This window comes from Natrix helvetica (assembly GCF_964273705.1).
Source record: "Natrix helvetica genome assembly, chromosome: 6".
Taxonomy (NCBI): Eukaryota; Metazoa; Chordata; class Lepidosauria; order Squamata; family Natricidae; genus Natrix; species Natrix helvetica.
This window is the reverse complement of record NC_138553.1, coordinates 48,578,942-48,592,022: the sequence shown is the minus strand read 5'-3', so window position 1 is coordinate 48,592,022 and position 13,081 is coordinate 48,578,942. Positions and strand designations below refer to the sequence as shown.

Here is a 13,081-nt window from a genome sequence, read left to right as displayed (position 1 = left end):
TATTTTATAAGGTTTTATCTTGAAAACATTTATGGAACTCCAATGAAGATTGGCTTTCTTATTTTGCTTTTTTACAATAGGTGGCATTTAATTCACCTTGATCATCTCAAAAAAAGCTAATAGCAACTTGAGTGAGAAATTCCAGAACTGTGGGCTAGAATGGGACATTGAAAAAAAACCAGAAGAATGCAATGACAAAGCACTTGGATTGTGAGAAAAAACTCAGGAAATTTAGACTTTTTGCTTTGTTTTAAACCAGGGATATGAGTGTGGTCTGGATTGGGAGATAATCTCAAGATTGTAACAACTTTCACTAAAGGAACTATTGTAAATTGACAACTACCTGTATTGCTTCCTGTGTCATGCCACTGAATTGGAAACATCTCTGAATTAAATGGACTTTGGTCCATTGGCAAAGTATCAGGAATTTGTGTGCTATATTTAGGTGGAATCATATCTGGACCAAATTTATAGGCGGGGGTGGGGGTGGGGGTGGGAGGGGGAGGAATTGGTTGTACTAAAGTTCTCTATACATTTCTATATGGGTTCTATGGACTCAGTTGCCGCAACTGAAGACAAAGCGAAAGCCGAAAGTAAAGTTTTGCTGGCTGACAGATTTATAAAGCCCTGTAAATACGCACCCTTCCGCCCCGTCCTGAGACAGTGTCGGTCTCTCTGCTCTATGCTCATATTTGGAGCTGATCGAGCAGCTGCCGTCCAAGGAATTTCCCGTCATGCCTTTTGGAGAGGTTGCTTGGCTTGTCTTTTTACTGGACCGTGGGGGTGGAAGGTCCCTTTGGCCCGAGGCGGCTGCGGGAACAGTAGCTACTTTTTCTCCTGCCAAGGCTGTACTGCTTTATTTTTCTGCCTCGCCCGTCCATGCGCGCTGAGCCTCCCTTGCTCCTGAATTTATTGTGCGCGGCGGCGGCGACAGCAGCAGCAGCAGCTCTTACGTAGATACCAGATAGGGGAGCCGTAATCCCTCGCAAAGGCAAGGTTATCCTCCCGTCTCTCTATTCGGATTTCTAGATTGTTCGATCCGGCCTGCGGTGAGTTGAAAATTAAAGGGCGGTGGCTTGGTGAAGGCGCTTTGTGGCAGGGAGGAGCAAGGAAGAAAAAAGGTGGAGGTGTCCTACTGCCATGAGACAAGTATTCCAGCCAGCAGCAGTCCAGCACCGATAGCTTTACTTAACCTCTGGTAAAATTAAGTAAGGTTGACTATCCAGATAGATAGTTCCATCAAAAGTTCTACTCGTCATGAGGTACTTTGTCATTCGGGTCCAGCGCAGTCGAATAATCCACAATAAACGGTTATAAGCGTGGTTTAATTTAAGGACACCTTTCTTCCTTATTACTCTGGCCTCACTTGCTTTCCAGAACCCTGTCAATATCCACAGGACATACTTCTGATTAAACAAGGATAAGATTGGGATGATACAAGCCTCCCATCTGTATTTTGAATGTATGTAATCAAAACAAGAATACCTGTTCAGGATTAGGCTGAATCTGTCTGGGTGGTGGCTGCAACTAAATTCAGGTATTATGTGATGGTATTCAATATGTAACCAAAGTATGAATCTTGGCTGCTTTTTATATTCAGGTTGGAATGGGGAATGGAGTATGGAGTTCTTTAAGATTTTTTTTCTAAATTAGTTTGCTTTGGGAAGCCAGCCCTCCTTTTTTAAAAAAAAGATCATTTACTTCTGGATGGGATTGGAGATGTTACATCACTTTTAAAGCGAATAATCTCTTTAAAGGTTCAGATAAAGTATTAGCATTTGACACAGAAATAAGGCCACTGACAATTTGTCAGGTTTGGAGGTGTAGAGTTCCAACTAGCATGCTGTTGTTTCCATTATATTAATATGCAAAAGTTTGTTATTAATCCAGCAATTTTGCTTGTCCGTGGGGATTAGAGATTAGAGATTAGAGTAACTGTTTTAGAGTTCACAAATAAATGCATTTTTCTCTCAGGATTCTCAGTTAATGCAAGTTAACAAAGGAGATTTTTGCCTAATAGAATCAACCTTTAATATAATCTAAATATGTTTAAGGTGTTTGGACCATTTTATATATTGCTTTTCAGTTCTCATATTGACCATCTGTTTTCTTCTAATGCCTTAGTCTTTACCAGAGATAATATAACTAGCAGATTGTTTATAGTTATGTTTTGCTGGATAAACCACAATTGACTGGGTTAGTACAATACAAATAAATCATGATTTACAAACAATAATAGATTCATTTAATATGGTGAAACCAAACAAGCCACATGATGTCTTACGTAGGGTTAGGCAAATGTTTTGGGCCAGAACCTTATTTTATATTTTATAAATATTCAAATAGCCATATAAAGTATATTCACCATGTGAATGTCATGGTGGCATGATCAATTTCAGAGCACTAAATTTCTAGAATTCCATTGTTTTTTCAGGCTGTTCTGTTAGTGTGGATGGATCTTTGCAAGGACAACATGCATTCTTGCAGCATGCCAATTTTTTTTAGTTAAAATATTTTTTTAAAGAAATTCAGGTTGGAGTGGAAGAAAGCCAAGTGATTACAAAGACATTTCTGAATGCACATTAATATCTATGTTGCTTATCGTTTTATTTAAGACTCCTATGAAACTGAGTTTGCTTTTGAAAAATGTTTTCTGTAATTATGTCAATGCTGTTTTAAATGTATTTGGGAGAAAGGAGTCCCAAAAATGCTCTTTGATGCTTGATAGTTTAAGCAAAACATTCTCATGCTATTTTAAAATTCTGGTTATGTTTTATTGAATTATATTTCCAACCCAATAAAAATATAAACGTTTTTGATAATTGGGTAATTTTTTATTTATTAAATGTATATGCCACCAATCTCACTATCCAGCAACTCTAGGCAGTTTACAGTATCACAAATCAATTAAAGTTTTGAAACTATTCCCCCAGCACAGAATTACATTATAATTAATCTTTAAGAGAGTACTAGATTTGTTTTCATCAGTTCTTCAAACATCATATTCAGTGTAAACTTCTTAAAGATAAGTTGTTTCCCTGGGTCTGAAGGAAAAGGTTGTGTTATGTTTTTTGCTCTAAACTTACAAAACAATGCAAAGCTATTTATTTTTCCTGTTTGGAGTTGACAATCAGAGTTATAAATGCAGTTTTATGGCAGCCAACACTTATATGCAATAAATTAACAAGGTACATTTGGAAATATGTCCAAAGCTAAATCTTCTTTCTACTACTGGTTTCTCCAAACTGCTAAAACTAAGATCTTATTTACTATTTATAAATTTATTTTATTTTATTTTAGCTTTTGCTTTTGCTTTATTTCAAATCTTGTAGTGTTTTTCCCGTATGTCTTCTGCCAAGCAGAAAACTAACCATTTGTTTAATTAAAAATGTAAGAATATTTTAGTTAAATTGAGGCTATAACAGTTGCTGTTGGACAGATAGTTTGTTCATGCACTGAGTGTGAAAAGCAGGCGATAAAGCAATAGAGACCAACTTGCTTGGCAAGGGTACCCCCTCCCATTGTGCCATCTATATAAAAAGCAGTGAACTTTCTAAGCTACCAGTTTCCACTGTCTAAAAATATTCAGTTTGGCACTTGCTTTGGTGTTCAGAACAATGAAAGAGCTATTCCTGTGATCTGACTTATATATCAGCATCCAGCCCCTAAATGTCTCTACTCCTCTTTGTCCTCCTCTTTTGGGGAGAGAAAATGTATACTATAGCATCCATCATCAGCAACAAAAGTCTGCTGTTAATGCCTGAGATCCCAATTTAGCATTTTGGAATTGTAATTATAAATTGTTCTGTAGCTCCACTTTGGATAAAATATATAAATAAGATACTATCCTGCATGGGACACAATGTTTGTGTACATGGCTATTTATATCAGGCCACACCACTTGATATTATTAAATCTGCCAATCTTGGGGCCTGTTGAAAACAGGACGTGGTAAGATATGAGAAAGTAGCCCTTCTCTGTAATAGTCATCAATTTATGGAATTCTCTACTTCCAGAAGTACATGTAATCCCCATCTTGGTACATTTCCCTAAACAGGTTGAAATTGTTTTATGTCTTTTGGACTACAGGTGCCTATCTTTGTTTTTTATGGTTACTTTTGAGTTTTGATATTGATTTATTTATAGTTAATATATTTTTGGCTTTCTTGTTGATAAAGTCCTTTGCAACTGACACAGTTGTATGGCAAGAATAAATAATTGTTGCACATGGTTAGGTATATAGTAGGTTAAAAAAATCTCTGATTTAGAATAAGTTTAATGCAGGAGATGCCAGTGATGTTAAGTATCTAATATGGTGCTTAAGAAAATACATTTGACCTGTCAACATATTGGGTCTTTAATGTAAGATTTAATGCAGGAGATGACAAAGAAGTTAATTCTTTGGTATGTCCTGCATTAAATCTTACTCTAAACCAATTTTTTTTAATCATCTAGCTGCCTATGTGCTTTCTGCCTATACTACCCTGTTACAGAAGGAAGAAAAGTACTTTATTGGCCATATCAAATACAAGTGATAAATTATAACTAAATCATTTTGTAAGTTTTTAAAGCACTGCTTGATCTTCTATGGTATTTATTATTCTTAGGTTACAGTTATCCTGACATACAGGACCAATTCTCATTCCAGCTGCTGGTTGAGATAAGGCTTTCTGTAACTGTGCCAAGAACAGGCAGTATGTCAGCTCTTATCCTTTGATGGAATGAGTGAATGTTTGAAAGTGAATTCAGGATGGAACACACAAGGCAGTTTTAAAAGTTTCAAGCAAAAGTTTTACTATTATATTTTTTGAAAAAAAATTCTAATAAGATATACAGTATATTAAATCCTCTGTAAATCCTGTAAAGTATTGCCATTAGGTTTTCCCTATTAGTTATTAGGTTTTTCTACTTGAATATAATAACAGAGCCAAGTGTATTGTCCTGTTTTAATTGTCAGTGTAACCCAAAATAATCTCAAAAGAGAAAAGTTACCTTTCCTCAAAAAAAAAATCCAAGCACATAACTTCTATTAGAAAGTTATCAAAGTTACCATTTTGATGCTGATATGCGTAAAACTTGATAATTCTCCCAGGTCCTTGTAAACCTTGTTACTGTAAGCACTTTGATGCCAAAATGGGGATGTAGATAAGAGGGCCTTTTATACTCTTTCTATTAGATAATCAGATTACCTCAATTCAGAAGTGATCTCTTTTTTGCTGCTGGAATGCATGAAGAATAGGACATTTAAGAAATGCTTCCTTATATTGGCCAGAAAAGTCTTTACTCAAGGGAATCCTGACAATAATTCATGTCGTAAATTTGCATTTTTTCCAAACATGGCAACTTTAAAATGCATGGACCTCAACTCCCAGAATTCTCTACCCAGCATGTTCTAAATCAGGGGTGTCCAACTGGCAGCCCGTGGACCAGATGCATCATGTGCAGGCCAACCCACCCCAGCTCTGTGATGAAAAAACATCTCAAGATGTCACGTGATGGCAACATGACGCCACGAGTTTGATGCTCGTGTTCTAATTTCTGCTCTGATACATCAGTATAGAGTAACATTCTGTTTTTGTACACTTCTCTTCCCTATTTTCCCAAAAACTTCTGTTTTTAATATTTCATTAAGTCTCTTAATCCATCTGCAAATGTGTGTGTGTGTGTGTGTGTGTGTGTTCCTATGCATAATTGTGTTCCATGTGATTGGCAAAATGCATTATAATGTATAGCTTGCCTTCAAATTATATCATTAAGGTAGATTGTAAGAAAACATTAAGAAATTAAAAAGTGTAGGTCATAATCTTACTTCAACTTTCACTGGCATAGCCTTATGCTGGAAAATGGTTAGAATCTGAGAGAACCCTTTTAAAATGTCTGCAGGTATCTGGTCATCTTCTGAAAATTTTAGAAAACTGTGTTAGTCTGGCAGAATATCAGGTCTGGTGTATCTTTTCAGACTAAGAAATTTTGCTAACTTTCATGAGGGAAAGTTAGTTTGTAGACTATGCAATTTATGTATTTGATAAAATGAGGCAGTTCATGAAAGTTTATGACTTAAAATTTGTTAATTGAAAAGGTGTTTATCAGACTTCTGATTTTTTTCTTGCAGTAATAATAGTAGTTGCACATAACAGTGCAGCACAGAGCAACTAATCTGTTTTAAAACTAGGTGTGGGGTTATTTTTAGGTGGGGAAGGTTTTAAAACATTAACATCCATGTACAATCTGAAGTGGTATTATGTCATTAAAACATTCAATTATCTTTCATCACAGGATGTATTCTATTTTTGAAACATTTAATTGTTTTCCCCATGGGCAAGTCAATCAACACTTTATTCTTTGTTTTGCATTGACTTGCAAAAGCTATTTTATCTAGCTTTAACAACACAAGATTGCTGTTTGTACTTTTTTGCCTGCTAACCACTAGGGGGGGGGTGTCTGTTCTTAGTTTAATGGAGAGAACATCTTTAATCATAAATTGCTAAGTTAAAGTGTTCTAGAAATTCTCTCCTCTGGGCCCCACTTTTTTAGAGGTAGAATTCATCCTTGTTCTTTGCCTGACCTGAAGAGTGATATCACTGCCTTTCTCCCTGTTGCACTGTAGTTGCTTGAGTCACAGGCTTTGACACATGCCAGATGGCTGCAATTGGTAGGCGTGCAGGCTGCCTGGTGCTACAGTTGATGAAACAGAATAGGAAGACCTTTTATGATCAGCTGCTGGAGCCCAGTAAGACTACAGCTTTGCTAGGTAATTACATTTTCACTGCACACTTTTTTTTTCTCAAAGTGAAAATACATTTTTATTTGCTTGCTTGGAATGTGTAGTCCTTTTTTATTATTTGATCGCCTTCTCCAGTTACCATGTTTATCTTTTCTTGCTCATTATTGCGTCCACTTCTGCTTCTATAAACATTTGGCTCCTGTCCTTTGAAGTAATGTAATCCAAATAGTATTTTACTCAGATACATTCTAAATTAAATTAGTAATTCAAGATATAATGAAAAGTATATAGCATGAAACAAATTGAGGGATGGGGATAGCACTCTACATACCCCTCCAGTACAGAGATTTGGACCTAAAGCTGTATAATCAGCAGACCATCTATGCAACGGATTCTTGCTGTTTCTTCCTCATAAATATTGCCCAGAGATTTTTGAGTAAACTTTTGAACAGCTTGTGGTAGATGCATAGGCTTCTGTACTATAATCGATATATTGATTTCCTGGAAATTTTTTAAAAAGTCCAATTAGAGAGCAAGCAAAATAAGTAAATAAAATAATGCTTTAATTATTCCTTGCCAGCAAAAAAGATTCCAGCAGTTTGAGCTAGTCTGCTCACAGCCAGTCAGGGACAGTTGCCAACAGAAAACAACTTGGGCTGGCCCAATAAGATGTGCTTTCAAGATGTATGGGCGCACACAGTGATGTCACTATGAATACTTCACCTTTCATCAGTATCATATTGCAGAAACAGAAAGAAGGGGTTTATGCTATGATGTCATGCCAGGTATAGCCTATCCTGCTTTGTTGCTGACACTTCTGGACAGATGAACTACAGTTGGAATGTGATCTGATCTACTGTTGTTGGCATTTACTGATATTATTCTAGTGATTTTTTTTAACAGTCTTAAGGCTGATCGTTGTATAGCAAGTTCAAGTTGAAGATATTCAGCTCACTCAATGGAAGATTTTGGAACATCTTTTAATGTGCAGAAGGAAAAGAGTAAGAAAAGTAAGAATATAGCAAGGAAACAAAAGTAGACATATAGACATCTGAGTTCATTGCAAGTATAAACAATTTTAGTATCTCTTCACTCCCTAAATAGCTTAATGCAATGAAAGTCCATTAAGGTTTACCAGAAATAACATATCTTAACCTTGATCAAATAAACCAATTTTATATTTCTTCTTTGTTCCTTCTCACAATATTCCTCAGAACTTTAACAAGCCTCTTTTGTAATTCCCATCCCCCCAAAAAATCCAGGTCACTCTTTTGATATATTATTGGTTTATAGCAGCTTTGCTGTTTACAGTGCCTATAAACCATATTTCTATACTGATCTGGCTTGGTCAATTATCAAATAGAAAATTAGCAAGAGAAATTGATAGCACTTCCAAATAATAATTACCAGTTTTTGATATAAATATATTTGAAATTTTGTAATGCATTCTGTTGTAAACAAACATTAAAGTAGATGGGTACAGCAAAAGAAATTGTGTATGATTCTTGCACAATGTACTTGTCCAACCTGTGGACCGCGGCCCACTACCAGGCTTCATCGTAGGTGCTTACAGCCCCACTCATGTGAGCCTCATCATGGCTGCACTCACACAAGCCTCATTGTGGCCCCATTTGTGCAAGCTTCATCATTGGCACTTGCGGTCCTACTCAGGTGAGCGTCTCTTCCACAAATACTGCACTTGTCCCTCCCACACATGCACTTGCACTTGCCCCTCACACAAAATCATCCTCTGTTTCCTCCCTCTCCCACTCTGAGCCATGAACTCAGAAAGGTTGGGGAACTCTGCACTAGATGTTTCTGATGGGTTCTCATCTTTGTTACCTTCATTATAAATTGTTTTAAAAATATGTAACTCAGCAGTGGTCCAGTGGTGGGTTCCTGCCGGTTTGCACCGGTTCGGGTGAACCTGTTGGTCAATGAACCCAGAAGTAAGTTCCTGCCCTGGCCCTGTCACTCACTCGCTCACCCCCGCCTGTCCAGAAGCCGCTCCATTGCTCGCTTCCCCCCCGCTGAGTGGGGTGGGGAATCCTCCCTTTCCTCCTCTCAGCCATCTTTTGCGAAGGGAAACAGCTCTTGAGAGGGGGAAAAACAGCGCTGAGTGGGGTGGGGAATCCTCCCGTTCCTCCTCTCAGCGATCCTTTGGGAAGGGAAACAGCTCTGAGAGGGGGGAAAAGCCTCCCATCGAAAACAGCGCTGAGTGGAGTGGGGAATCCTCCCGTTCCTCCTCTCAGTGATCTTTTTGGAAGGGAAACAGCTCTGAGAGGGGGGGGGAAAGCCTCCCATCGAAAACAGCGCTGAGTGGGGTGGGGAATCCTCCCTTTCCTCCTCTCAGCCATCTTTTGCGAAGGGAAACAGCTCTTGAGAGGGGGAAAAACAGCGCTGAGTGGGGTGGGGAATCCTCCCGTTCCTCCTCTCAGCGATCCTTTGGGAAGGGAAACAGCTCTGAGAGGGGGGAAAAGCCTCCCATCGAAAACAGCGCTGAGTGGAGTGGGGAATCCTCCCGTTCCTCCTCTCAGTGATCTTTTTGGAAGGGAAACAGCTCTGAGAGGGGGGGGAAAGCCTCCCATCGAAAACAGTGCTGAGTGGGGTGGGGAATCCTCCCGTTTCTCCTCTCAAGCCATCTTTTGCGAAGGGAAACAGCTCTGAGAGGGGGGAAAACAGCGCTGAGGGGGGTGGGGAATCCTCCCGTTTCTCCTCTCTGCGATCTTTTGTGATCTTTTGCGAAGGGAAACAGCTCTGAGAGGGGGGGGAAGCCTCCCATCGAAAACAGCGCTGAGTGGGGTGGGGAATCCTCCCGTTCCTCCTCTCAGAGATCTTTTGGAAGGGAAACAGCTCTGAGAGGGGGGGAAAGCCTCCCATCGAAAACAGCGCTGAGTGGGGTGGGGAATCCTCCCGTTCCTCCTCTCAGCGATCTTTTGCGAAGGGGGGCTTCTCAAAATGGGATGTCCCCATCTCTTTGCACCCTTCAATCTGCCTCTCTCTCTCCCTCTGCCCTCCCCCAATGGCTCAGCGTGAAAAATTGGAGGGAACCATGCAGAGGAAAAGGAGGGGGAAGGAAAGGGGGGAGAGAAATGGCGGGAGGAGAGAGAGAGAAAGAGTGACACACAAAAGGGGGAAGTTGAGAGACGCTCCCTCTAAATACTGATGCCCTCTGCTTTTGGGGGGAAAGGCAGCGATCTCAGGAGGAGAAAGGAGAGGAGGGTCCTTGGTGAACCTCTACCCCCTATTCCCCCTATCCCAGTTAAGCCAGCTCGGTTTGGGACCCAGCCTTTCTAACTTCATTTGGGATCTTCTAACATCCCACTCCCACCCAGTCACATTGCCAGCAAGCCACTCCCACCCGGTCACATGGCTGGCAAGCCACTCCCACCCAGTCACATAGCCGGCAAGTCACTCCCACAAAGCAGGCCACACCCACAGAGTAGGTTCCAAAAACTTTTGAAACCCACCACTGAAGTGGTCACTATATAGAACACCTTTAATGTGGGCTTCTCATATATCTTTCCTTATATTGATTTTATCCATTCTTCTGAGGAGTTCAGTCTAATGCACATGGAGTTCTTTTTCATTTATAAAGAAAGGTCTTGCTGCATGCATAGTTGAAGAGGGTATTATTAAAAATGCAACTACTTTAAGGTACTAATTGTGTAATAGTAAGTTCCCTATTTTACAAACTTTTGGAACCTAGATGCAAATTAACTATAAAATAATGAATGAACAAAATACCATGTTTCTTTCTGAAGTTTTTATGTCATCATTTTCAAATCATTTTCTTAAAATTGTGTATATATGTTTGTAAGTTGCTTTATTTCTTGGGAATAATTGCTAGATTGTTGTGCAAGGAATGGGAGAAACTCATTTAATACATGTCTATTTGTATTATTAAGCTTGTATGTTTCCTTTCAGAAAAAAATCATAATCATCGTTTTTGCTATGAATGTATCTAATTTTTTGAAGTTTTAATTTCATTTTCATCTTTTTTTCCCTTACTCAGCTCTTGCCCCTGTTCTTTGCCTCTGGTTGTGTTGGTGACGATATTACAGTGATGTCTGCATTCAACCTACTGCATTTGGTGACAAAGAGCCAGCCAGTGGCCCTGCAAGCCTGTGGGCTTCCCTCAGGTTGACTGGGTGCTACTTGTGGTTATGCATATGGAGGTTCTTTCTACTAGAGTAGGCATCTCTGCTACAGGAAATAATAGGCTGTGGTTTGATCAGGAATCAGCTTTTTAAAGCCAACTAAGCTGAAAGTCTTTCAAACTATATTGTACATTACTGCTTTTTCTCAAAACAATAATTGGTAACAAGCATTTTAGCTTCTATATAGGGTTTGATAAATTGGATTATATTTTTTAGATCATAAATAAATAGGCATTTTGCTGTCTTTAAATATAACAGTAGTCTTAAATAGTCTAGCACTATATTTTTATCAAGGGATACTATAATCTGATGAGGGGTAATATGTTTGATCTCAGGAAACGTTCAGTGACATTTTAAGATGAATAAAAAAATCAATTTAACACAAAAGTTCTTACAAGCTGTTGCAAATGAAAGTTTTCTTGTAAAATTCTGTACTAATTTAGCCCACTATTTTGCTGTATTTCCACAATTTTTGGTCATAACTTTATCTTTGTATTTGTTAGTTCTGCAAATCAAGCAGAAATCTCATTGAAATGCAAAAAATAAGGATAAATAACAGTGCTGTTCATAAAGGGTAATCCACATAGCACATTGGTGCATGTGAAGAATCACTCTTCAAACTGTTGATGCAGCCTTAGTCTCTTGAAGGCTTGTCATGGTTTTGGAAGCTTTCCTTCAATTTGCACGTCTGTGAACATGTATAGACAACATTTCCACTTGGACTACCAGTGAAGTAGCAAATGACATTTTTCTACCATGTTATGTTTGAAGTGCCAAATAAAAGTATGATATAAGAGCTCATTAATGGTGGAAGAAACACAGGCAACATGTCAACATGTTTTACAACAGTAGAAAAAGTTCTCATCTGTTTTATCTATTTATCAAATCTTTATGATGCCCATCTTTCCCACAAGACGACTCTGAGTGGCTTATAAGTTATAGGGCAAGTAAAAGTTTATTAAAATATTAAAATCTACACAGATTAAAATATTATTATTAATAAAAATTATTTTCAAACAAACACAAAACATATAACATAAAAACCTCTTCAACTGCATACGGTGTGTCAATTGGTTACAAGGTCTTTCTGCGTTTTTCCATAGTCATCTTTTGAGCTTTATCAAAAATCACATATTGTCAATCAAATATCTTTGTATACATTATTATACTTCATTTGTTTGATTATCACTATTGTTTCTCCATTTTAAACAAGATATTCTAAATATGTATCCATTTATATTATAATGATTCATTATATCATTTTCAATATATCCAATAATAAACAATTTTATATCCTATTCTAAGTCATTCTATTATTTTAGCATTGATAACATTCTCTAATAATTTTCAATTCCATGTTTTTTCCATTATTAGTATCATCAATCTAATATACATGTATACAAATTGTTATAATTGTTAAACATCCCATTAAGCATAGCTATTATTACATCCTTTTTATATGAAACATATTAAATTTGAAGTAAATTTATATTATGGCATTTCATTACATCATCCTGAAATCATCCAATGATATTACATCTTTATATTCTATTCTATATAGAATTATTTATCTTTTATAAAAAGGTTTTTCAACATCATCTCCATCATCCTCACTTATAGTTTGTATAAAATTTCATATTATCAATCTAGTTTATATAAATGCTTTATTATCATTATTGATCATTTATTTGACTATAGCTATTATTACTTTGTCTTATACATAGTACTCAAAATTTAACTACATTTAACTAAATTTTATTGTGACATTTCATTTCATCATCCTGTATCCTTCCAGAAATAGTGCAGTCCAATATCTCTTGCCATTTGTAGAATCTGTATTCTAAGTGTTTTCTTGATAAGTCTTATGTGGACTTCTCTTGACAACTTGTTATTCATTGCATATCTTATAAAGATTTGAAACTCTCTGTCTGTTCCTTTCATCAGCTTGACTTTTGTTATCGCTGCTGCTTCTGCCGAAATTACTCTCATTGTTTCGGTCAAATTTTCTCCCCTTTCTTCATCTATATATTTGACATCTGAGATAGAGTTCCAGTTCATCAACCTTTCCTTTCCGTATTTCGCACTTATCATTTCCCTCCACTCTTGATTTGCTGTCAGTGTCAACAATTTTCTTATCACTTTCATATGTCTCTGTGGTTTTTTGAACTCTGTCCTCAAATTTCATCGTTGTTTTATA

The 13,081-nt window shown here is 37.5% G+C and overlaps 1 protein-coding gene across 5 annotated transcripts in view; it reads left to right on the top strand.

The window, feature by feature from the left end:
- Nucleotides 1–650: 650 nt before the first annotated feature.
- Nucleotides 651–13,081, top strand: part of MSRB3 (methionine sulfoxide reductase B3) — a 51,374-nt gene continuing 38,943 nt past the window's right edge. Inside the window, exons 1-5 of one of the 5 annotated variants that reach the window (XM_081957424.1) lie at nucleotides 1,077–1,262; nucleotides 1,378–1,462; nucleotides 6,608–6,751; nucleotides 7,628–7,734; nucleotides 10,740–10,866. In XM_081957424.1, the coding sequence (XP_081813550.1) occupies nucleotides 7,708–7,734; nucleotides 10,740–10,866 (154 nt within the window). In that variant the 5' untranslated portion in view covers nucleotides 1,077–1,262; nucleotides 1,378–1,462; nucleotides 6,608–6,751; nucleotides 7,628–7,707. The other 4 variants (XM_081957423.1, XM_081957426.1, XM_081957427.1 and 1 more) reach the window with 4 other exon arrangements.